Raw genomic sequence first — 25,067 nt, 5'->3', positions numbered from 1 at the left:
TACTCTACACAAAACATAAAATTTTGAGGAAAAATTTTTTTTTTCGGAGTTCACCTCATAATGTCCGCACTTCATTTTTTTTGTCAAAAATGTAGCCTAATTACTGCGGACATTATGCGTGTAAATACAGTATTTAGCCTAGCAGGATGTCAATGGTGCCACAGGGGTTGACTACAGCAATTGGGATTCAATATCCATCTGAGCTTGAACCTCGGAGTTTTCGCGAGTGGGAAACTTGGTGGTCATTACAATGATTCTGTGGGTTTTTCCCAGTTTGCTTATGTTTCCCTCACAGTTCATTCTGTCAAAGCTCTGTTCACAACATCTCGTCCTTCATCGTCTCTAGTGATCCCAATTCCAAATTTATTGAAATTAATTCTACAAATAAGTGCAAGAGATATAAAAAAATAGTTCATATAACAAACAAATTTGAAGATAAATGCTCGTATGTAATTTTAATATTGAACTAGTAGCTACAACTACAAGTACTTGTTTTTATTTTATTAAAATTGCTGAAACCAGCACAGTGTCTACAGTATAGTGTTCTTCAAGTTTTCTTATTTTACTAGTCGAGAAAATTGTCTGAAAATGTAAATGGCATCACTTCTTTTCTGTGTTAACTATATAGTTTATTTAATAATACCAAATAGGTAAGTATAACTTGTAGCATGCACATATAAGTACATATAGGTTTCTTTCTGAAAATAATTTTCATTATGAGGATATTCTTAACACTGAAAATTGTTTTCGGTTTCAATTTCAAGGAAGTCTTCTAACTACTACCGGTATTTCTTTTTGTTTTGTTAAGTAAAATAATTTTTCACACTATGGTATTGAACTTGTGTAATGTCTGCTGGGGTACTTGTGGGTGGTGTAGGACGCTGGGAGCTGCGAGACACCTGTCCTTCCTGGGGCTGGCCCACAACCCGCGGCTGGGCTCGAGCTCCCTGCGCCGCCTGCTGCAGCGCGACGTCGCGGCGCGGGTGGACCTGCGCGGCTGCCCCGGGGTGGCGCGGCGGCCGCGCGAGGCCCTGCCCGTGTTCCGGGCCGTGGACCCCGCCACGCTCCGGCCCGCACGCTGCCGGCTGGAGACCCTCGCGCTGTCCCTGCCCGGCGGCGACGACGAGGCGGACGCCGTCCGGCTGCTGCGCGAGGCGTGGCAGGACGCGTGGGGGGCCCGGGCGAGCGTGTCGCGCGGCCCGGCCGGCCTCCTGGTCCTGTCCGTGTCGGAGCGCGGTGGTGCTTGACGCGTCGCCTTCCAGGCTCCTGAGATGAGGGACTGTTGGGCGCCGGCCAGATTCTGTGGAGTCTAAACAAATTGGGATTTGACGAAGATGCTATTACAGTACTTTGCTTAAAAATTAATTTGTATATGGCCCAACTGTTATCCCACAGACAATTTTATATTTTCAGTATAGATGGATACAAATGGCTGTTTAAATTAAAATACCGTAATAACATCTTAGTTGAATGATAAGACTGTGTGACTCTTTATTTATGTTAAATGTTTACCCTACCTTTTTGTATTATATAACCTAATAAAAACTTTTTTTTTAAAAATGAGGTATTATTTTTTTCTATCAAACATTTAAAATGTGATAAAAACAATGGTCATAAAAATTAGTGGGGAAAATGTGCTAGCTACAACTTTTAACAAATTATTCACTTATTGTGCATATTGTAAAAGTGTTTGTAATATTACATACTTATAACCTATCAATATTTTTGGTATGTTGATTGGGATCACAAAAATTTTTCAGTAATTTATGACAAAAAACTAGCATACTTACTCAAACAGTGGCTATTAATTTTGCTCTCACATCATAAAAATTTGCAATGCATGCTTCATAGAATTATTTGAGTGAAACCTCACTAAGACATCCAACAACTGCATCAGAGAAAATTGATATAGCCAATTACCAATTGTCATTATTTTCAATTATTCTACGTATTGTCACTTGTGAATTGCATGAATAGTAAAAGATATATTGTTTTTGACTTGAGTGTCAAGGTTCCTTTTAATTTTACCTATAGCAATATTACACAATAAGCGACAGTGTACTTAAGTATCAAATCAACATAAACATATTTTTATGGATCAGTTCTCTTTAGAAATAACCTGTGCCCTAAACAGATAGCTGTCAAAAATTAAAATAAAATATGATTCAACTTTTTACAGCTAAAATTTATTGCTGTATGAGGGTACCAAATTAAATTGAATTTTTTTCTATTTTGTAACATTTCCAGAATATTTGAATAAAACTACCGTATTTTCTCGTATAATCGTCACACAATTTATTTGTTTGAAAAGTAGGGGTGCGACGATTATGCGGAAAAATTTTTTTTGTTAAATAAAGTTATTCATAAAAACAAAACCCATTCGTGGAAATCATGTTTATTTTAAAAGTGAATTATAAAAGAGCACGCCCAACAATTTAAATTAATAAGTCATGCAACAAAAACCTTTCAACTTTAAAAAGAAAAACAAAATCTGTGATCCAAATGCAAGCCAAACGAACGCGTAACTATCGCCGTAGTACATACCACAAAAGAGTGTGGGCCATCAAATGTAGTTAACTCGGCACTCGACAGAAATCGCGCTTTTCATGCACTCGGCGAGATATTGATATTCGGCTACGTGTGCGCGCTCTATATGGGAAGCAACATAACCAAACATGAATGATTGCAACGAGCGCTGGCTACATTTTTGTAAGCGGTACACTGTGGCGACGCAGATGAACAGATGAAGGTTATAATGTTTAAAGGTCTTTAAAATAAAATTCACGCATCCGACAACTTCGTATTTCCGTTAATTAATAAGTAAGGTAATGTCCGAATAAATATTAGATTTCTATTTTAAAATACATAGTTACAGAAAAAATACCCACGCAAAGCGCTCGGAATCTAATAGCGGGACCGAAAACATCATACGATGTTTACGTGAGAGGTTTTTTTTTTATCCAAATTTTGACACCCTAAAATACGGGTGCAACGATTATGCGAGTGCGACGATTATGCGATAAAAGAGGGTAATACCAGTAAATATATATATATAATGGTGATACTAACCAATACATACCAGGCTGTCCTTTCTCCAAATCACTGATATGTGTCTTGTACGTTAGGCTGATTTCATGTCATCGTGGAGGAAAACCTCAGAAGGTACATCATTCAACATGTTTATTGTTTATTCTTTTTATGTATGTATATGTATATATATTTATTTATTTATTTATTCGTATACAGGTGACTTTCCTCAGTTGTCAAATCATTCTTGGTTGTAATTAAGATATATTAGTTTAAAAAATTTTTGGAGGAATAAGTTCAAAAACCAGTATTTACCTTTGAGCCTGATGTGCAGGTGATGCAATTCCTGCCTGTGCATCTCTGTCTGCTTGAGAAGTTCTCAGCATTTTATACGGACATCTCTCATCAGTGTATGCCTACCCATTGGGAAAGAGATCGGCAAGAGGGACTCACTAATGCACCTGTTACAGTTTATGAAAACATTTGCAGTAAAAAGTCTTTAATCTGGCAAGTTAGGGACCATGGCGAATAAGTCAGATTGGCAATTTTGCAAGGTTATCGAACATTGAAAGTTTTGTGAGGAAAAGTGAAGAAAATTTCACACAATCAGTATAATGGTGTTTAAGTCAAATTGTAATAAGCTGTTCTATTGCAAGAAAAAATATACAGATGAGCATTACTGTTTAAAAAGTTTCTGATATCACCTTGTGTCCATTATTTAGATTTATGCTTCAAAAAATGTATTAAAGAAATGTACTTGTGAGATGTAACCCACTAGAAAATGGAAAACACTGCACTGAAATAAAAACAGAGAGTAAAAAATTAACTCTGAGCGAACTGGAGACACCAACAGCGCAGTAATGCAACCTGGCTGCCGAGATGAACAGTCGTAAAACACACAAAAAGGTGTTACGACCTATAATGTAGGGAAACTGGGTTCGTAAGGGATAGCCCAATTGAGTTTTATTACAGTTTATTAATTACAAATATTTACATTAAATAGTACATAAACATAATTGAACTAAAAAAATGTCCATTCACGAGTCACTGGCACTTAAAAATGTTTATTCTCAAGTCACTCAATGTGTGTCAAGCTCCTTAGTTCGCACTCCTCACTGGAGTTAGGCTCAACAGTTTCTGCTATTTTAACCAAATAATTTATACCCACTCTTAACATCTTTGCGAAAAACCAACATAGGAGAGTTAAGTAAACACATACTCAGACTCACTGCAATTAAATTTCATTTTTACTCCAAGTTATAAATTCGGATAAGAATCGCACATTTATTAAAACTAAAATTCAGCATAATATGTGCTGCCCATACGCGGGTAAGTACGGTATTACCTGTCCACACACAGTCTCGCCGCACTCTCGTGATCCAGTAGAATCCACATCACACCACTCCTGAGGGGGATGGAGCCATTGGCGTAGTTGTGTTCATAAAGTTGGGGGGGGGGGGGGGGACAAATAATGATTTTGAAGTCATGTAAACACATTCCCCTCTTACTAAGACGGGGGGTCCGGGGACCTCCACCGGAAAATTTTGATTTTAAAAGTGCAAAATAGCGCTTTTTAAGCAGTTTTTGTATCTAACCATTGGATACATCGATGTTAAAAGTATTATTGTTTCCTTAAGATAAAATTTGAGAGTGAAGAATTTACAAATAAAGTTGGGCAGAATAATATTATAAAATAAAAATATCATTGTCTAGAAAGTTGGAGGGGACAGTCCCCTCCACCCAAAAAGTTCAAGGGGACACGTCCCACCTGTCCCCCCCCCCCCCCCCCCCCCACTTCCCTTCACTCACGGAACTCGCCGAACTCTCGGACCTTGCTCGGAACTCCCGCAGAGGCCTGCGTCGCTGCCTTAAGTATTCGTGGGTCGTCTTTCCAGAACCGACGAGAGCAGCTGTGACGAGTTGCGTCATCCCGAACCTACCGGACGCCCGAACAGTTCAGAAAAAGCAGCGTCAATTCGCGTCTCTCCGCGCAGCGGCCCGCGTAATTCCCCAGGTCGCTCAGCGATAGATAACAGCGCCGAGGCAGGACGATGCGGGGGAGCCGGGGGTAGTAGCGACGACCCTGGTGATCCGGCCAGGCACGCATGGCATGCCTTACGTCAGTGGAAGGCACGTGACACGGCACGGCCTAGCAAGGCCGCCAGCCAGCTCCGAACCTGACGCGCTTCTGTCAGCGCTCGATTGTGCCATGGTACAGAAAATGCCAAACCATAGAATGTTGGATTAAAGCCCTGTCACAGTATTTTTTTTATCAAAAAATCAACACAATCACCACAAATTTTTTCGGCTGTGAGTAACCTTCTCAAAGCTGTGGGCTCGTAGTCATGCCTTGGGATTTGCTCCATCGCTGGTACTGTGCTCCAGCTTCTCCCTTCGGGGCCTAGCCCAGTGATGCCATATTTACCCGTGTATGGGTAGCACATTTTATGCTGATTTTTAGTTTTTAAAAAATGTGCGAGTCTTATGCGAATTTACATATATAATTTGGAGTAAAAAATAAAATTTAATTGCAGTGAGTCTGAGTATGTGTGTACTTAACTCTCCTGTGTTGGTTTTTAATAAAGATGATACGAGTAAGAATAAATGGTTTGGTTTGAAATAGCAGAGCAGTGCGTGGAAAACAATGGATGACGCCATTTTGCACGTCTGCCCGGCCGCTGCGCCAGTCGCCCAGCCGGTACCGGATAGTGACGCGATTTGCTTTGCTGGGTTGGCATTCGGCTGGAGGGGATATCTAATAATTATTAATTGTTAGGTTGGCCTTCAGCGGTTACACCAGTAGCCATAGGGTAATGCGTCGTAATGCAAATCGTAATCATATCATATCATATCATGCAAACCTCAGTAAGCAAATTGGTAAACGTATCGTAGTGCAATCATCATCGGCAATCAATTACCATCATGTAAATTGGGACACCCATGCCTTACCCGGGACTCGAACCCAGAACCCCTCGCACCGTAAGCCGGTGTGCATCCGACTACGCTACGGAGGTCGGCAGGAGGGGAATTCTAAAAATAAACTAGCCTGTTTGTGTGAGTGCGTGTAGCCATGCAGTGGTGGTGACTGTTCTCAGTGGCGGATTCAGAGGGGAACACATGCCCTCCCCTCCTCGCGAAGGTAAAATATGCACTGGATAATACGACTTCTGAAGTAGTAAACAGATATTGTACTAGGTCCAGGCTACCGGTGGCACACACAGAAGTCAATCCTGGGTCCGCCCTTGAAAGTTCCCTCCCTCGCTCTCTTCCTCCCACACACCTCGTGTCTTTTTCGACAGGTTTTCTATAACGCAACTGTGACCCAACATTATTATTATTATTTTTACGTGAGATTTCTCAGCTTTCAAATGAAACATTCCATGACAAAACTACATCTTCCGTTGGTGCTTTGAAAGCCGCACTTCAAAGCCCGGCTTTTTACGTTCCTTCAGCTGGTGCACAAATTTCTTTTGCACAAATTACTCCCTAATTGTAACGTGCCTGCTAGTTTTTATAAAAGAAACTGATGAAGAGTAGTTTGCTGCCTGTTTTTTTCTATTCTGGCAGAGGACTTTTTTTAAAAAAAATACAATAGCCGGGAAGGGATAAGAGGAGTGTCTTTTTGTTAATAGGACACTATAGTTATTTCGTGCATGGGACGTATGTGTCTTGAGGGCGTACACTTGATCTGCTGGCTGCAGTTGCGGCGGTGTTCGGGTCGTCTGCGGGATTATCAGTTGGTTGTAGGCCTTCTGGTGTTCGCGCACTGTTGCAATTCCATCTCTCGCTGCTGACGGTGCTTGTCTGGGTCTTCCCCTTCGTCAGACACCTCGTGGGCTGTCCGCTCCTGGCATGAGCGAATTGTGGCCTTGGGCCATTTCTGCTGGGGTCATCCCGGTGGCTGCATTGAGCATCAGCGCATCGTTTATAAAGCTTGCAATACGTCACCAACACTATATGTTAAAATTGTTAAACTTAAAATAATAAAATCACAGAATACGAATTAATTTTGATAGTTCATATTTATCATGAAAACAAAAGAAGCTTATCAATAATTTCATTTAATAGTGTGATTTATTTCAATAAGTTAAAGTTTAAAAAGTGTAAAGATGATGTATATAATAAAAAAAAAAAGAATATTGAGCTCGTCTATGCACATAACGTCTGTGCAGTTAAAAGTTCTCGGAATACTTCTTTCAAATACGAACGTCGAAAACGCAAGAAATTTGGAAGTTGAATAATATTTGTGTTGAGTTATTGTGTCTTGATTAGTTTATGAACAGGTACTCTATAGCGTGGTTGCTGAACATTTTGTCTTGCGTATTTTATAAACCAGACACAACGTGTAACGCTCGTGTGGCAAGAGTCGTGCGCGCGCTCACACACACACGCATATACGCGCGCGCGCGCAAATTAATAATAAATTTACTTGAGAATATAGTTAATATGAGAGTTACACTGAGATAGTAAAATTATAATTGTAAACCTTAGTACTACGCTTGATGCATAAACAATAATAATGGCCAAAAACTGTGGAGGGAGTGAGAGAAGGCTTATTGTGTGATAGAAACAGGAGACCGGCTTCGGTCTCATCCCTACTCCGTGCTGTTTACGGGGTGAGAAGTGACACGGGTAGACTCCTGGCGGGGAAGGTTGATCAAGTGTTAGTTGATCAGCTATCGACCGGGGTTGAAAAATATAAAATTCTATTAAAAATTAGGGGTTGTTGATAGAAGGGTGAAAATTTAAGGTTGTATGTATTATTTAATGCCATATTATAAAAAATAAAAATTTTGTCCAAAAATTTTTTAAAAAAATGTTAGGGGTGGACAACCCTTATCACTTAGGGGTATGAAAAATAGATAGTGGCCGATTCTCAGACCTACTGAAAATTGATACAAAATTTCATAAAAAATCGGTCAAGCCGTTTCGGAGGAGTATTGTAACTAACACGAGAATTTTATATATAAGATATGTATGTGTGTGTGTGTGTGTGTGTGTGTGTACCTATATATATGTATATATATAATCGCTGAGCTGTAAAACAACTGGTTCGTTGCCCTCAGCTGAGCAATTGCAACACAAATACAACATTTGGTGCAGGTACTTCTAAAAAGTAAAATAAATTTGATCACGTGATAGAACAGAAATTTTCGATAACCTTAAGACAAATTCACTTGACAGTTTTAGTTTACGTCATCGTGTACATGATATTGCAATGCAGTATTGTCTGAAAGCAGGGGGGTCCCAAGTCTAAGACGATGATAAAACCAAGTTTAACTGATAAAACACTAATGAAGGCCATTATGGATTACGCATGTCATGCTTTTCAATAAATTACTTTGGCATGCATTTTTTTTAATTTGCTGAAGCCAGTGTAGGACAACGATACGAACATGCAAGGCAGCACAGCTTGTGCTTCAATTGTCTTAGATCATCACACAATGAAGAAAAATGTTGGTCTAGCCATTGTGGAAAATGTACAAAAAGACACCACACATTGCTACACCGAGAAAATTAATAATCGCGTCAGAATCTTAACAATGCAACGTCGAATCCGTGGAACAACACTGCTTCGCCACAAGAGTCTGGAATTGACAGTCCAAATAGCACTAAGGGCTCGACATCCAGTTATTTTAGCTTGAAAACCAGCCAACTGTCAACAGCCATAGTTAAAGTATGCGACAGTTAAGGAAAGCTACACCCTTTGCTGTGCCCTACTCGACTCAGCATTTCAAAGCAACTTCATAAAAGACTCCTTAGCCAAGTTACTGAATCTTATGGACATATATCAGAATACCCATACAAGGAATTTCCTGGCTCAAGCAATTCATAGTGTAAACATTGAGCTGCATTATAACACTAGCAACTTCTGGACAAATCTCAAATGTGCAATACTAAAATAAATAAATAAATAAATAACAGACAATGTTCCAGCAGTATCCATAGACACCCAAGGCTATAAAATTTCTCATGGTGATGTGCTAGCCAATGATAAGTTTGATCTGCCAGGAAGAATTGATCTGATTGGAGCTTTTCTTGCCATCTATTTAAGGGGGATAAAAGAACCAGAGAAGGTTATTATCCAGTACTTATAACACAGAGCTACTTTATATTCTATCTGGACATGTTAAATCACATAACACAGAAGATCCATCTTCACCCTTTAAGTCATTTCTTTCCAGATGCGGCGTTGTACTTGACAGGAGGCTTCAAAAATTTTGGGAAATAGAATAAATGACTAAAACACTAGGCTCAAAGGAATAAATCCAGTGTGAGGATCACTTCAAAAACCACACCACAAGGGACTCCACTGGCAGGTACACAAGTCAGGTTACCACATTGTCAAGATGAATTTAAATTAGGTGACTCGCATGAACAAGCACTTATAAGGTTGCAACAATTGGAACATCGCCCGCATAAGCAACCAGAACTTTGTAACTGAATACAGTAAATTTGTGGAGGAGTATGAGAAGTTAGGTAATAGGCCTATGTCAGAAGTAATGAATAAGATTGGAGATGAGCATATGGTATATTACACTGGCCAACAATGAATATGTTTTGGGCTTAAAAATACCCAATTATTATGTATTTTCACCCCCTGAGTTCAAAAATAACCTCGAAAATGACCAACTAGCTCTTGTTTTCAAGATACAGTAACATGTCACTTTTTACATGCTCAACTTTCACTTTGTTGAGATTTTTTTTTTGGATGTTGGTACACCTGTTAACTGACAAAACCAAACATTGTACAGCTATTTTGAGGTTATATAAGTGATTTCTGTTCTTCAGATAGTGCTTGATGTGGTTTCTGTTGTTTTCTTATTCAAATTTAATGTTTTGGAGTGATATTTAAGTGTACTAAACCAAAATGCCACGTAGTTGTGTGAATTCAGTAAATAACTTTTGTTATATTTGTGGTGAAGTAACATTTTCGTCACAGAAACGCAATCTTACTCTTGCTGTTAAGACTGCTTATCAGCATTATTCTGGAGTTACGGTAGGTGACCAAGATAAGTCGTGGGCTCCATTTATATGTTGTAACTCTTGTTCAGTTACTTTAAGAGAATGGCTGAAAAATAAAAAATAAACGATCTATGCCTTTTTCTGTGCCCATGGTTTGGTGGGAGCCTACAAACCATATAAATGATTGCTATTTCTGCTTGACTCCACAAATAAAGTCGGGATTGTCAACAAAGGAAAAAAAGGACAGTTCAATACCCAAATATTCCATCGGCTATTCGACCAATTCCACATTCAGATGGTTTACCAATACCTACCCCACCCCACAGTTATGAACTTGAAGTGGAAAATGTAGATAGTGCAGAAGAACTCAGCCAGCCTAGCACATCTCACGACCCTGATTTTAAGGAAACAGATGATAAACCGTACATACTGAGTCAAGAGGAATTAAGTGATCTCATTCGAGACCTTGATTTGTCAAAGGATAAGGCAGAACTTCTAGGCTCAAGACTACAGCAATGGAATCTTCTCCAGCATGATGTCAGGGTATCACAGTATAGACAGCGTTCGAAGGATCTCCTTCCTTTTTTTGAAAAGAAAAACAACCTTGTAGTATGCTGCAACGTTAATGGCTTGATGAAATTTTTGAATTTGAACCATGATCCTACTGAATGGAGGCTATTAATAGATTCGTCGAAGCTTAGTTTGAAAGCTGTATTACTTCACAACGGTAACCGTCTTCCTTCTATTCCTGTTGGACATGCAGTTCACATGAAAGAGACTTATGAAAACATGAAAGCCCTCCTCCACTCAATCAAATATGCTGAACACAAGTGGAAAATCTGTGGTGATCTAAAAGTCATCGCTATACTTTTAGGAATGCAACTGGGGTATACTAAATACTGCTGCTTTTTATTTATGTGGGACAGTAGGGATAGGAAATCACATTACATTCAAACAGACTGGCCTGCAAGAAATCTTGGCCCTAGTGAAAATAATGTTGTTGCCCTGCCTCTCGTCGACCCGAAATATATATTTCTTCCACCACTACATATAAAACTCGGTTTGATGAAAAACTTTGTCAAATGCATGAACAAAGAAGAAGAAGCCTTTAGATATTTGAGGGGAAAATTTGCTTTCTTAAGTGATGCAAAAGTTAAGGAAGGTGTTTTTGTTGGGCCACAAATTCGGGAGCTTGTGAAGGATCCTGCGTTTGACAGAGTTTTGGAGGGGAAAGAAAAGGAAGCTTGGAATGCGTTCAAGGGAGTTATTAAAGGTTTTTTGGGGAACAAAAGAGAAGATAACTATGTTCAGTTGGTGAGGATACTTCTACAAAAATATCATGAACTTGGATGCAACATGTCTCTCAAAATTCATTTTCTCCACTCTCATTTGGCCTTTTCCCTCCTAGTTGTGGTGCGGTCAGTGATGAACACGGTGAGAGATTCCATCAGGATATTTCTGTAATGTAACAAAGATATCAGGGCCGTTGGAATGAATCAATGCTTGCAGATTACTGTTGGTGCGTCGTGCGTGTGTAGGGATGCTCCAGAACTCACCTACAAGAGACAGGCCAAAAGAAAAATGAAATCCACATGATGGTAATAATATCCAACCTGCCAAGTATTTTGCCATTAATTTTCAACTCTTAAACAAATTTAACTACTATTTAATAAATTCAAATTAATTTATAATGTTGATAAACTTATGGTTTAAAATTTACAGATTTGCCACAATTTGTTAACATTATATATTTTGACCTATTGTGTATCACAGAAACTAGAGCTAATAAATTTTTTCATTGTCATTTTCGTTTTTTTCAACCCAAAATTAGTAAGATTTGACTCATGAAGTGAAGGAAACATGACAAAAATATTTTTTTGTTGGCCAGTGTTATCTACCCCATCATGCAGTGGTAAAGGCATCAAGTTAAACAACAAAAACACGAGTCGTTTTCGTTGCATCTGTGAAAACAAAAACAGGTGTATCCCTCAATGGTTGGTGTAACCATATTGCAGAACTTGTACTCAATAATTGTGTGATTCAGAACACACGCAGTAGCCTTTACAGCAGATATTGCACAAATTTAGAGACGGATCAACAGTCATCCTAATGACACAAGACTTCAGCAAATCCTATTATCCAGTCAAGATCTGTGATTTGCAAACTGTAACTTATGGGACAGCTTCTGCCGCCCTTATGAAAGTGGTTATAATTTCCTTTAATTGTACTTCCGTTTCATTCACTAAATAACTCCTAAAAATTTCCGTATACGGAGAGGTAAGATGTTTCCACTTAAAAAATAAACCCTAGATATGATTGCACTTGAAACAATTTTTCACGTATTTAAGTTGCTAACCAACATGGCTACCACTGCTGCCAAATACTGGATTCGGAATTAGGTAAACTAAAGGGCTGAGCATTTCCGAGCTAATCCGTACGGGTTCGTGTCCGCACGCGTGCCATCGTAGATACTCATGTTCCGTGAAATCCGTCTCCGTTAACATGATCCGTTTCCGTGTCATTGAATCACGGGCCTTAGCAGCGTGCTTGAGCTTGAAAGGCGTAGTTGATTTGGAAACTTCAGAACTACATACAAATATTGCACCTGCCGGTAAAATAAATGCTGCGTAATTCAACAGTGATTACCTTTGAACTCATTCATGCTTGAGCAGATGTGATTATTTTCTCGTAAGGAGTTGCGATAAGATGGTAACCGACAATTGGTGAAGGAAGGGGGGCACTTCAAAAGTCACGCTCTGGTCACGTTCTGGGATTTCGCGCTGAAGGTCGATAAAAAGGAGCTCCCGCCGGTGTCCGGTGCTATCGTCACGATGCTGCTGAAGACTGCGGCGGCGCTGTGTCTCTTGGCGGGAGTCCTCGCCGAGAAGGCTCGCTACGACAACTACAGGGTGTTCCGGCTCACACCGGCCACCCAGTCGCAGGTGGAGGCGCTCAGAGCCCTCGAGGAGAACCCAGATGGGGTGAGCACTTACACACCCCTCGTTACATTCGTGCGGATATATTGTCTGTTGTCTATTTTCTCAACAACGTCTTTCTCTTGAGATCACTTGCTCTTTTTCTTACGATAATACTCTGCGGAAAAAATGAATTTAATTTAGTATTTCATTACGAATTTGTTTCAATATAGCATGTCAAAAATATTTATCAGATATAAATAGCCTATATCTTTTACACAAATTAAGATTTTAACTCGCATAGAAACACTAAGATACACCTACAGTATTCAAAATTATCAATATGGTGGGCGCAGTGGTTTAAAATAAAATTGCAAAATATCAGAGAAGGCAGTATGTTATTTTGGGTGATACAGAGTGAGCCGTTACAACACCTGCAGTTTCAACTGCGGAGAAGCCACGTCGCATATTACTACTTCTGTAAGCCCATATGCCAGTGTGTGACATGAAACGTGTTTTTTAAATTTGACACTTCTCAAAAGTAGTACCTACCAAGGACGTGGCCAGCCGATGGCCTAGGAAGGGGGGGGGGGGGGCAAGTTGTAGGAAAATTGTGTATTTTTTTTGCATTTGGCTACATTTTTTTTAATCTCTAGGGCTCTAAGGGGGGGGGCAACTGCCCCCCTACCCCCCCCCCCCTGGCGACGCCCTTGACTACTGCAGTGGTTGCCCATTTCCCAAATGTCACTTGCAAAGCTAAACATATTTTTTTTTACGAACAATGACAATTACACGAAGGGTGTCCACAAACTCTGTTGACAGAACCGACAGTGGCAGGAGAATATGCAGAAAACTGGCGGGGCCCGTTACACTTTTTGAGAACCGTAAACTTTGAGACAAGTTTCATGGGCGCACGGGGCGGGGATGGTGACGGAAGACGAAGTCCGTCCTGACGCCCGTGTTGCAGCTGATGTTCTGGACGGACGTGCGGGGATCCAACTTCTCCGTGGACGTGATGGTGCCGCCGCACAAGACGCCCGAGTTCAGCGAGCTGATGGACGAGCTGCGGATGGACAGCAGCCTGTTCATCGCCGACGTGCAGAAGTGAGAGAGCTGGCCATCACGCCATGTGCAGCGTGTCCATAAAAGAATGTCCCAGTTGTAAATTTTAATACTATCAACTCTGTAGGCGTTGTAATTTGGTGGTTAAAGGTCACAATTAAAGAGTAACTCAAAACCGTTTTAGACAAGTGCACGCGCGAGTACTGCTTGGTTGTTTTCTCGCTTGCAGTGGCATCTACGCAAAATGGCGACTCCTGAGCGTAATGCGTTTTGTGTTCTGCAATTCGTTTAAAATTCAATTGTGATCCCCCATGAGACAAAAACATGCACCGATGGTCGCGATTACAGAACTCTTTTTTTGCACTTTCTCCTGACAACGCCATGCGATTTTTTTTCCTTTGGGGCTTTATAAAAGATTGTGTCTTCGTTCCGCCACTACCTAATGATTTGCCAGAGTTGAGACATAGAATGGGAGAGGCTATTGCTTCCATTAGTCCAAACTTGTTAACCAAAGTGGAGTAGGGGGCCGGAGGTGGTGCATAAACTGAGATGGGTAGCCTCAGTCCCTTTGCATAGCCAAAAGCTCTAACGCTCTTCCTGGTTGCGTATGCGGCGTATCCGCATCCACGCCCGTGGGGGCCCCAGGGCGGTAAGGCGTATGCTAAGAGCGCTGGGTTAACAAACCAAAAGGGGGGAAACCCTTATTCAGTTTACTGTTTACAGTTTAAAGTGTCGGAAGAATTTGACTTTAGGTTAAATGTGTGCTGTTTAAGACTAAAGGTGCACATGTTGTGTAAGAAAAACTAGGTTAGTTTAACTTCAATTTTATATATGATTTGTTGTGAATAGTCTAAATTTAACATCGAAACTTGCTTGCTTGGCAAGCATGTCGCAGATTGCGATTCCCGCCTGCACTTCTAAAATAAACCTTTCGGCGCGGAAGCTTAATCCCGCCATCACTCGAGGAAAGAGCTGTATTGAAGGAAGTGGCGTGATTGTAAACGCGCCAGTGAGTACACGATCCCCGTTGGTGTGGGCGTGCCAATCAGTATGCGAGTAGTTGTGTGTCACCGCGGCGTGGCGCGTTTCTATTGGCGCGCTTGTAGTTGCCCGGTGTGATGGGAGCCTCAATGCAACAATGCAATGTTTCGCACCTGCATCCTTTCTTTGTGGGATAGCCCCTCCCGAGAAGTCTTCCTGGAACCTCCCTTCACGGACTGGCGAGACGGATCATTGTGATTCCAGATTTAGTTATAAAGCAGCTTCGGTAGCTCTCTTCTATAATTAGGGGGGGGGGGGGGGGTGGAATTCCATTGCCAGTTAGACCGCAGAATTTTAGACACGAATGGAAGACATAATAAATACTTTTTTTTTTCCAGGCTCATTGACGCCGAGAAACCACAAGCCGGAGCTCGTGCGACGGGTTTTGGCTGGGACAATTACTATCGCCTTGACAACGTAAGTTAAGCGGCAAGTTGTTCTGTATTCCTTAACAAACAGTGTTTAGGTATTGTAAAAATTGCGGATATCTTTACTCGCGATTGTTTAAATGTATGTATTTTATAAATGCATTTTTTTATTATTATTATTATTTTATATGTGCAACGTCTTAGTTCTCGGAATACGGCATTTGGCTGGAGTACTTTTGTGAATGGAACGGAAGTCGCGTGGAAATGGAAATGTGTAACCACGGTGCTGCCAACTGTGGCGATAGCGCGAATAAAATCTCATAAAGCCAAAGGGAAACTTTAAAGTATTAACTGTTTAACGAATTTTTTTAACAAGATGGACAGTGCTTTAATAAAAATTTCTTGTCGAAAATCAGGTCCAAAGCTGGGGTTTAGTTTTTTTTTTTTTTTTTTTAAGTATTTTTCGCTTTTATCGGAGACGTTTCAGTCTACAGTTTAAAATTTCGTTCTGTTAATTTATTAAATAATTTTATAGTCGCCGTACCTGCTCCCACGATGAGTTCTAGTGACGGGTGCGAAAACTAAGTGTGATTCGCATCCAGAATTGTAGTTGAAAACACAATTAGCATATACATTTATCACTCTCGTCATTATTTTAAATGTTTCTACGTTTAATTTCGTGTCCTAGTTTAGTATTTATTATAAGTGTTTGTGCAACACGAGGAAACGTTAATTTTTTTTATTTACCAAGATTAGATGTTACTTATCTCTGGTGAGTACCTACTGAAAGACTCGCTCACGTTTTTTTATTTTAATTTTAACATTCACTTTTAGGTAGAGTTAAAAGAAATATTACCTATTGTAACCATTACCGTGGAGCGACTTCCGGAATATTTTTATATAGTTTTTCGTTTTATGGTCCATAGACCCCAAAACCATCTTCAACTCAAAAGTTTATATATATATATATATATATATATATATATATATATATATATATATATATCACAATTTATGAACCAGACAACTGCCGTAATTTTGTACAAATCACTTACAAAATGATACACAAAATATAGTTATGGAAAATCTCGGTCGAGTTCGTTAATGGGCAAAATCAAACTATAGGGGGAGAAATGGGGAAGTTTTTTTTTGAAAACCAGAAAAATCGTTATAACTTCTATAAATATGACGAATATCGCTTCCGTTTGACCGTATTGTAACTCGTAGGAGTAATACCAAAAATATTTGTTTGAATATAATTTTCATACGAGCAACCACAACTGCAAGGATTGGTAAAAAAAACAAGGGTTGGAGGACAAAAAAAAATTTAATTTTTTTATAGGAATACAATTGAATCCGTTAAAATTGTTCATAAATCTTACAATTTGTATCTAAAACTTTTGTCTTAAAAATCTTTTGATATGATGAACTATTGCTGCAAGGGGTTAAAAATAAACAGGGGTAGAATTAAAAAAAAAATCATAATTTCCGTAACGTGTCCACTATTAAATTTGTTTGAAAAAATTTGTAAACCGTAAAAATAGTATCTAAAACTTTTGTCTGAAAACTTTTGATACGACCAACCATAACTGTAAGGGGTGGAAAAATAAGGGTTGGAAGACCAAAAAAAATGCCTAACTCCCTCGGTAGGCAACGAAAATCGAATCCGTTCGAATTTGTTGTAAATCTTGTATTTTATATCTAAAACTTTTGTCTGAAACCTTTTTTTGATAAGATAAACCATTCCTGCAAGGGGTTGAAAAATAGAGATAGAAATTTAAAAAAAAAAAAATCATAACTTTCGTACCATGTCCAATATTAAACCCGTTCTTATTCATTGTGAAACAATAAAATAATAAGAGGCGTGCGATCCGCGAGCAAATGTCGCCCTTAGCGCCCTTTCGCTCTTACAGCTCGGATGCGTGGCTTACGTGAACGATAGAACGGAACGAAGTAAACGTTCACGCTGGAGGTCCGCGATTGTGGCGAACAAGGCAACGATAAATCTTCAAAAGGGTCCCTCCACCGTGTTGGTCCACTCCCCATCCCTGCTGTCGGCCCTCGAACGCCCCACTCCGCGGGAGTTCGCCACGTTGGTCGCTCCCTCGACGAGCCGAGTGTGACGCGCAGGGGCGTAGGAACCGGGGGGGGGGGGGGGGGGGGGAACGGGGGACGTGTCCCCCTGAACTTTTTGGGTGGAGGGGACTGTAACCCCCCCCCCCCCAACTTAGACCGTGATATTTTTATTTTATAATATTATTCTGCCCAACATTATTTGTAATTTATTCACTCATCTAATTTTATCTTAAGGAAACAATAATAATTTTAACATCAATGTATCCAATGGTTAGATACAAAAACTGCTTGAAAAGCGCTATTTTGCACTTTTAAAATCAAAATTTTCCTGTGGAGGACCCCCGGAGTAAGAGAGGAATGGGTTTACATGACATCAAAATCATTATTTGTCCCCCCCCCCCCCCCTGGGCAACCTTATGAACAGAGCTACGTCAATGTAGTGACGGTGACCCGTGGCGCCCGCAGATCCAGGCGTGGCTGAGGTCGCTGGCGGCCGCGCACCCGGGGCAGGTGACTGTCCTCAGCGTGGGCAAGTCCACGGAGGGCCGCGACCTGCTGGGCGTCAAGGTCTCCTACAAGGCCGGCAACCCCGCCGTCATCGTCGAGGCCGGTGAGGAGCACCACGCGTCACGTCTCAGCTCTCGGCGGGAGCAGGGGCGAAGCCAGGGGGGGGGGGGGGTTAGGGGTTAACCCCTCCCCCCCTAGCACCAAATCTTTAATTCATTTCTTATTCATCACTCAAACAAATTTCATATTAAAATTAATAACATTTTTACTATTACAATATTTAAATTTAAGAACCCAAAACTGCTAAAATAGCACTATTTTACACCTGAAAATCCAAACTTTCCTGGGGGAGGACCCCCGGACCCCGCTTTAATACGGGGGGAGGGGGGCCATGCTTCTTAACACCCCCCATACACAAATCCCGGCTACGCCACTGGGTGGAAGTCATTTCATTTCGTGAACTGAAGTCGCATGGAACGCAATACACGTAACCGCGGTGCTGCCATCTGTGGCGGATGGCGCGAACCATAGTTCACAAACATAAAAGGGAAACTTCAACAAGATGGGCAGTATTTTAATGAATTCACTTGCCGAAATTCAGGTCCAAAGCCGGAGTTTAGTATATTTTTTCCAAGAATTTTTTTCTTTTTTGATGGAGCCGTTTCATTACATAGGTTTTAAAATTTCGGTCTGCAAATCGAATGATTCGATGGCCGAGGTAGCTGCTCCGGCAGAGAATTATAGCTGCGGGTGCGGGTGCTGAAACTACGTGTGATTCGCGTTCAAAAATGTAGTTGAAAATAAGTATATGAATGTTTTATCCATAAATCTCAGAACTAAGAAATGGCAATATATACTAATGGTTAATATATGTGCTCTCCCTTCACACTAGCATTTATTTGTAAATAAGGCTCAAAACGTTATTTGAACTTATAAAAACACACTGGGTATGAAAATACACTTGAAATATCCATTAGTTATGTTATTAAATGAATTTAAATGAAGTGCAAAAAAACTATACAAGAATAATTATCTTTAGAAAAATAATACCTCCTTAGGTAAATTGCATGTACACTTATGCGCCTAACTGGCGAAACGAATGACTTTCATGCACAACGAGGAGTCGCAACAAAGCTCGACTCTGATTGGTGGTCTTTGTGTGAGCAGGAATCCACGCCAGAGAGTGGATCTCGCCTGCCACCGTCACCTACATCCTCAACCAACTGCTGACCAGCACCAACACCACAGTGAGGAGTGTCGCCCAAAACTACGACTGGTACTTCTTCCCCACCACCAACCCCGACGGCTACGAGTACACTCACACCACAGTGAGTACCCTCGTAGCCAGTAGCAGAGCACCAACACCACAGTGAGGAGTGTCGCTAAGAACTACGACTGGTACTTCTTCCCCACCACCAACCCCGACGGCTACGAGTACACTCACACCACAGTAAGTACCCTCGTAGCCAGTAGCAGAGCACCAACACCACAGTGAGGAATGTCGCCCAGAACTACGACTGGTACTTCTTCCCCACCACCAACCCCGACGGCTACGAGTACACTCACACCACAGTGAGTACCCTCGTAGCCAGTAGCAGAGCACCAACACCACAGTGAGGAATGTCGCCCAGAACTACGACTGGTACTTCTTCCCCACCACCAACCCCGACGGCTACGAGTACACTTACACCACTTCTGCTGTTCCCGAATAGAATGGATGAATTCTATATGAATACTGCATTCAGTGAGAAATTAGCCGGGAAAAGATTTCCGAATACTTTGGTCGCTAAATTATTTGGTGTATCAAAACAAAACTGAATTCTCATCGGTCTTATTTTCTTTTAAATATTCGTCGCAATCTTTGTTTAAGGTTTCTGTTCTTTCAGTCGATGTTTTGAGTTTGCTGTTGTTAATGTTCATTTAAGATTCAAGATCATTTTTTTCTAACGCACTGACATTTTTTCTGAGATAATAATAATTAATTTAAAAGAGTTCTCGTTACAGAACCGCATGTGGCGTAAGACAAGAAGCCGCTCGAACCTGCTGTGCTATGGAGTGGACCCCAACAGGAACTGGGGCTTCCACTGGATGGGTGAGTGTAATGTGCTGTTTACTTTTATCTACTCACCCTGTGTCATGAAGGGTGTGTTGATTGATCCTGTTTAGCTCGACAAACCTATTTTGACATGATGGAGAAAACAAAATGCAACTGATAAAGGATATTATCTATGAATGCATATTGAATGCATCAGACACTATTTTTATTATGACCTTTGATTCAGACTAATATTTTAAAATAAACAAAATGAAAATAGGAGAAGTTATTCCTCTGTTTTCGTGCTTCATGTGGGTTTAGGTACATAAAAAAAACCAAAGTGTTGACAGACATTCCTTTCATCATCATCTTCAAGGTTTAGTGTGATAGACTATTTTTTTTTTTCTTTTTAAAGGTTTTAAACACATATCCAGTTCACTGTTTGACGTCTTGCAAAATTTGGCAGTGGCTATTTACTTTTTTTCCCTCCTACATAAATAAGATATACGCGGTAATGTTCTTCTTATTTTGAATGTTATTTGTAAAAAAAAATCATTTAATTCGATAATTCCACTTTAATAGGTGGAAAAGATGATGGGAATGGATTTTTGATTCTTAAGTAGGAAGTGACATTCCAAGATGACCATTGTGGGTTCACGTTAAAAAAAGGAAAAGAAAAATCTAACTCGGCAACCGTAAATGTTGTTAAGAATTCCGTAGCTAAGCAGATCCCCGGATGACTTGCAGCCGGTGTTGTTGGCGGACTCGAGGTGTGAATGTGTGAATGTGTGAATGTGCTTGCAGAGGGCGGCGCCAGCTCCAGCCCTTGCTCCGACACGTACGCCGGGCCCTCGGCCTTCTCGGAGCCGGAGACCAGGCTGCTGGCGGACTACGTGAAGACCATCCCCCGGGCCAAGGTGTACCTGTCCGTGCACAGCTACAGCCAGGTGCTGCTCGTCCCGTACGGCGTGGCCAACATCAAGCCCAGCAACTTCGACTCGCTGGTGAGCGACCAGGAGAGCGGATCTCGAGGATTCTCCGGGAGGGCCCGCGGAAAGTCGCGGCTCGGAAGGGTTGGGGGAGGGGAGTGGTGTTAACCGACACAAGTCATCTCTGGTCAGGGTGCTTGTGTGATGTACACTGCCCATATTTAGGTCTATTGTGGATAAAATAACTAGAAAACAAAAAAAAAAAGATATACAGAAAATGTTCCATAAAACATAGTTTTGACATCAAACCCAATTCTCAGTCGCGCTTTTGCAAGCGCAGGTGGGGGGCCCTCTTAATGAGGAACTTCTTAGCTCCAAGGGGGTTTCGGGTCCCCCTGTCCCCTCCTGCCGATCTACGCCCATGGAACCAAAGAATCAAGTTTGATCAAAGACGAAGGATAAACGAGAATAAACAATCATGAGGGAGCTGCAAAATTAGCTTTATAATTTGGCGACAGTCGAGTTTATGGGTAGAGATCCGGAAATTTCTGCGGATTGTTTTGGTCACTGGTTGGACTGCAAACACATCTACCTTAACGTTTCTTTGGTGATAGGCTCACAATAGTTCCGCCACTCCCCTCTACGACTATGGACCAGTCAACCACCAGCCAGCAGTGAAGTGGCCGTATCATAATAACCCACTCCAAAGATGGGGATGGACTACAATAAAAAAAATCAGCAAATCGAAAAGTATATGTGGGTACAGGACTGAATTTTATACTGGCACCAAACGAATTCGCGAAATTTGCGGGCCTCTATTTAGGGGACGTTTATATTGGTAGAGTAGGTATACGGGTTAGCAACTAGGGAAAGTGAACCCTACATGGTACAGTAGCTGTACACACACGGAATTTTAAAATGGGATGATTCAGTACAGAAGTGGCTTCCAGCATACAATGCACATTCGTGTTCGTCGTTGGGCTTTTAAAATAATGTTTGAAATATTGTGCAAAAACATTGTTGCAAGAGGGATACGGGAGTCTTTATAATAGCATACAAGGGAGAAAATATCCTCACATGGTGACTTCTTCCATGACCCTATTTATATGATCTACAAGTTTAACGCCCCGCACAAGTCTATTTTGGTGGTAAACTTTTACTGATTTAATATTTTCTGCTTGTGACCACTTCGTCTTCTCGAGTACAGAATAACTTCATTTCATTTTAAGGTGAACATTAATTTGTTACTGGCATTCCAGAACTTAACTTCATTGTATTTACCTTAGGTGAAAAAGTGAGTTAAAAAATTAAGTCGTTAGTACATTTTATTCAAAATTTATGAAGATTCCAGTAAGTACCAGTACTCGATATGTCATGCAATATTTTCAGATGACAATTGGTGAGAAGGCTGTTGCGTCATTAGCCAAGAGATACGGCACTGTCTTCGATGTTGGTAACACCGTTGACCTTATGTGTAAGTACAAACAAGAAAGCATTTGTGTTGGCGAAGTGCATGAAAAGACCTTCACTTTTGATCGAAGTAGTTGAACTGTGTTTAGACATCGTTCAAAATATTTACACTTCCATATCACTCAGTACATACATCACTAACAATAATTTTAAGAGCCGTGCCAGGAAACACGTTTTATTTTTTTAGTTGAAAAAGTTTTTCACTCTACTGAAAACATTTTTTAAAGGTACATTTTCTGTAGTATTACTGTATTGAACACTTCTTTTTCAGTCACAATTATTAATTTTAAATAACAAGTATTTTTTCTGCAACCTATTGAATAGTAGTCCACCAGCTTGGTCTAGTGGCTAGCGTGTCTGACTGGTGGACCAAGGGGCCCGGGTTCGATTCCCGGCCGAGGAAAGCGATTTTTCAAACCTGCAGAAGGCAATGGCATTTTAATGCAGAATCATTCTGACGTCACGGCTGTCATCACTGTGGCGTTGCCACGGTGCTCGAGATACCCGTGATGGGTAAAGTAGTTACAGTAAAAAAATATATATAATAAGATGGATAACGCACATCTATACGCAGTTACAATAAGGCCGAGACAATGTAGTTAAAAGGATATCTCGACATCGCGGAAATGACGCTTGTCCAAGGCTGGTGATATATTTCAAATGTATTTCGTCGCTAAACACCGTCACTGCCAAATAACTACACTTGGGCCAATGATATGGACCGCTGGTTGCAGGGTAGCATTGTGGGTCGTGCTTGCAGACGTGTCGAGCGGCGGCAGCGAGGACTGGGCCCGAGGCACGGCCCAGATACCCATCGCCTACTGCTACGAGCTGAGGGACCTAGGCACCTTCGGCTTCCTGCTGCCGGCCGCGCAGATAGTGCCCTCTGGCGAGGAGACCCTGGACTCCTTCATCACGCTCGTCACCGAGGCCAGGAAGACCTTCTAGAGCCTCTGCACCTTCTAGAGCCTCTGCACCTTCTGGAGACCTTCTAGACATCCTAGAGCTTCTGCACCTTCTAGAGCCTCTGCACCTTCTGCACGTTCTAGACATTCCATACCTTCTAGACCTTTTAGACTTTCTACAACTTCTAGGTCTTCTGAACCTTCTGGACCTTCTAGACGGCCAAACTGCATCGCGCCGTTGTCTTAACCAGGAGTGTATGAATCATACTGCTACTAATAACAGCAATAAAATTATATTCTGTAAAGCCTTACCTTTTTTTTTTTTTTTTTGATATCCCAAAAACCTCATTTATGACACTGAAGGGGGAAAGATAGCAACCGAAAGTTTGCCTCACTACACCCTTGTGCCAAGGAATATCTCTTTAAAGGCACACAAGAATGCTTGCATGTCAAGTGTGAGAAATTAAAGAGAATGAAAGTGACCGTACCAGCGATTAAAAAAAAAAAGTCAATGTGGTAACACGCCTACTAGAAGTGACATTTAATTGATCTGAGCCATGTTATATATCTAATATCTTAAATTTTTTAGCGAAAGAAAATAAAAAGTAACTGTTAAAGTGCAGTTTCAGGCGCAGTGGCACTTTCAGATTCCATAAATTTGTATTATGTGTTATATGCAGGAGACAAAGACAGACTTGGTGTTTTCTCTTTATTGTGCGAACAAAAAATGCTTAACGACGTGAAATATTCGAACTGTAGAATTTTATGTTGAACTGTTCGTAAAGTGGATTGAGGAACAGTTATTGTAGATATTACCAAGCAGTATACAAACAGTAAATTGATTTCCATCAATTATTTACATAGTTATCATGATACAATCATTCAGTAAAAATGTTTAGTGTGATTACTTGTCTGATAATTTACAAATAGCAAATAACGTGTAGAGTAGGCTATACTTAGTGCAGATCTTAAAAGAAAGTAATTTGAGATGCTTATACAGTATAACATGTAAAACAATAGCTTGATAATGTAACAGCCCAACATGCAGGGTGAATCTGTTTAAGACACATGTTCTCGGTAGTTACTGAGGATAAATTGAAGGCTGGTATATGATATATATGTGTGTACCTTACTCACACGTTTTTGCGTGCTTTCAGTGTGGTTTGAATTTTCTGATTTGAAGCTCAAAAATATTCTTTATGGCGATATCTTATCTGTTTAATGCCAACAATTTTGACTATCGATTGTGATGACATGACAGATGTTTGAGTTACCGGTGCTGAAAGAACAAAAATGACTTTTAGACTCTTGTTACTTTATCAGCTAGACATGGAATTTCCTGTATAGATTGGTTGACGGCAATCAGCAAATATGATTAAGCCTATAATTATGTCTTTGAAGCCTAGAGTCGAATCTTATTAATATTCTCCACACATAATTTATTTTGTACTTTCACAATAGATTCCTTTGGAAATTATTTGCCAATAAATAGTTCGTAATCATTGAAGAAAATAATTGTAAATTTGTACAACATATTGCTATGGTCATTTTTATATGATTGTATGGAATACGTGTTTGGGAAAAATATATTTGTTCACGCTTACCAAAATTGGCGCATAATTTAAAAATTTAATGATGTTTTACAAAGGCAAAAATAAATTTTAAACCTTGGAAAAAATAGTTGAGTATGTAAAATTGAACTTAAATTTATTTTTCAGTAAAGATCGTAGGATTTCGTGGCAATTTTCTGCAATAGCTTGGCTTCT

At 40.5% G+C, this 25,067-nt stretch overlaps 2 protein-coding genes across 2 annotated transcripts in view; both read left to right on the top strand.

Annotated features, from left to right (window-relative positions):
- The window catches only part of LOC134534018 (tonsoku-like protein), a 47,217-nt gene extending 45,691 nt beyond the window's left edge, over positions 1-1,526 (top strand). The window contains exon 25 of the mRNA XM_063371907.1: positions 878-1,526. Within this exon, the coding sequence (XP_063227977.1) occupies positions 878-1,247 (370 nt within the window). The 3' untranslated portion in view covers positions 1,248-1,526. The remainder of the gene's footprint in view (positions 1-877) is intronic.
- An 11,243-nt stretch (positions 1,527-12,769) lies between these two features.
- On the top strand, positions 12,770-23,612 carry LOC134534017 (zinc carboxypeptidase-like). Its single transcript, XM_063371906.1, has 9 exons — positions 12,770-12,974; positions 13,876-14,012; positions 15,350-15,428; positions 17,921-18,065; positions 19,130-19,290; positions 19,967-20,054; positions 20,802-21,001; positions 22,316-22,400; positions 23,157-23,612. The coding sequence occupies exons 1-9, from the start codon at positions 12,825-12,827 to the stop codon at positions 23,342-23,344; spliced, it is 1,233 nt and encodes a 410-aa protein (XP_063227976.1). The 5' UTR covers positions 12,770-12,824; the 3' UTR covers positions 23,345-23,612.
- Positions 23,613-25,067: the final 1,455 nt, after the last annotated feature.

Source organism: Bacillus rossius, chromosome 7, assembly GCF_032445375.1.
Source record: "Bacillus rossius redtenbacheri isolate Brsri chromosome 7, Brsri_v3, whole genome shotgun sequence".
NCBI lineage: Eukaryota > Metazoa > Arthropoda > Insecta > Phasmatodea > Bacillidae > Bacillus > Bacillus rossius.
The sequence above is the reverse complement of the archived record's forward strand: the minus strand, read 5'-3'. Positions and strand labels throughout refer to the sequence as shown.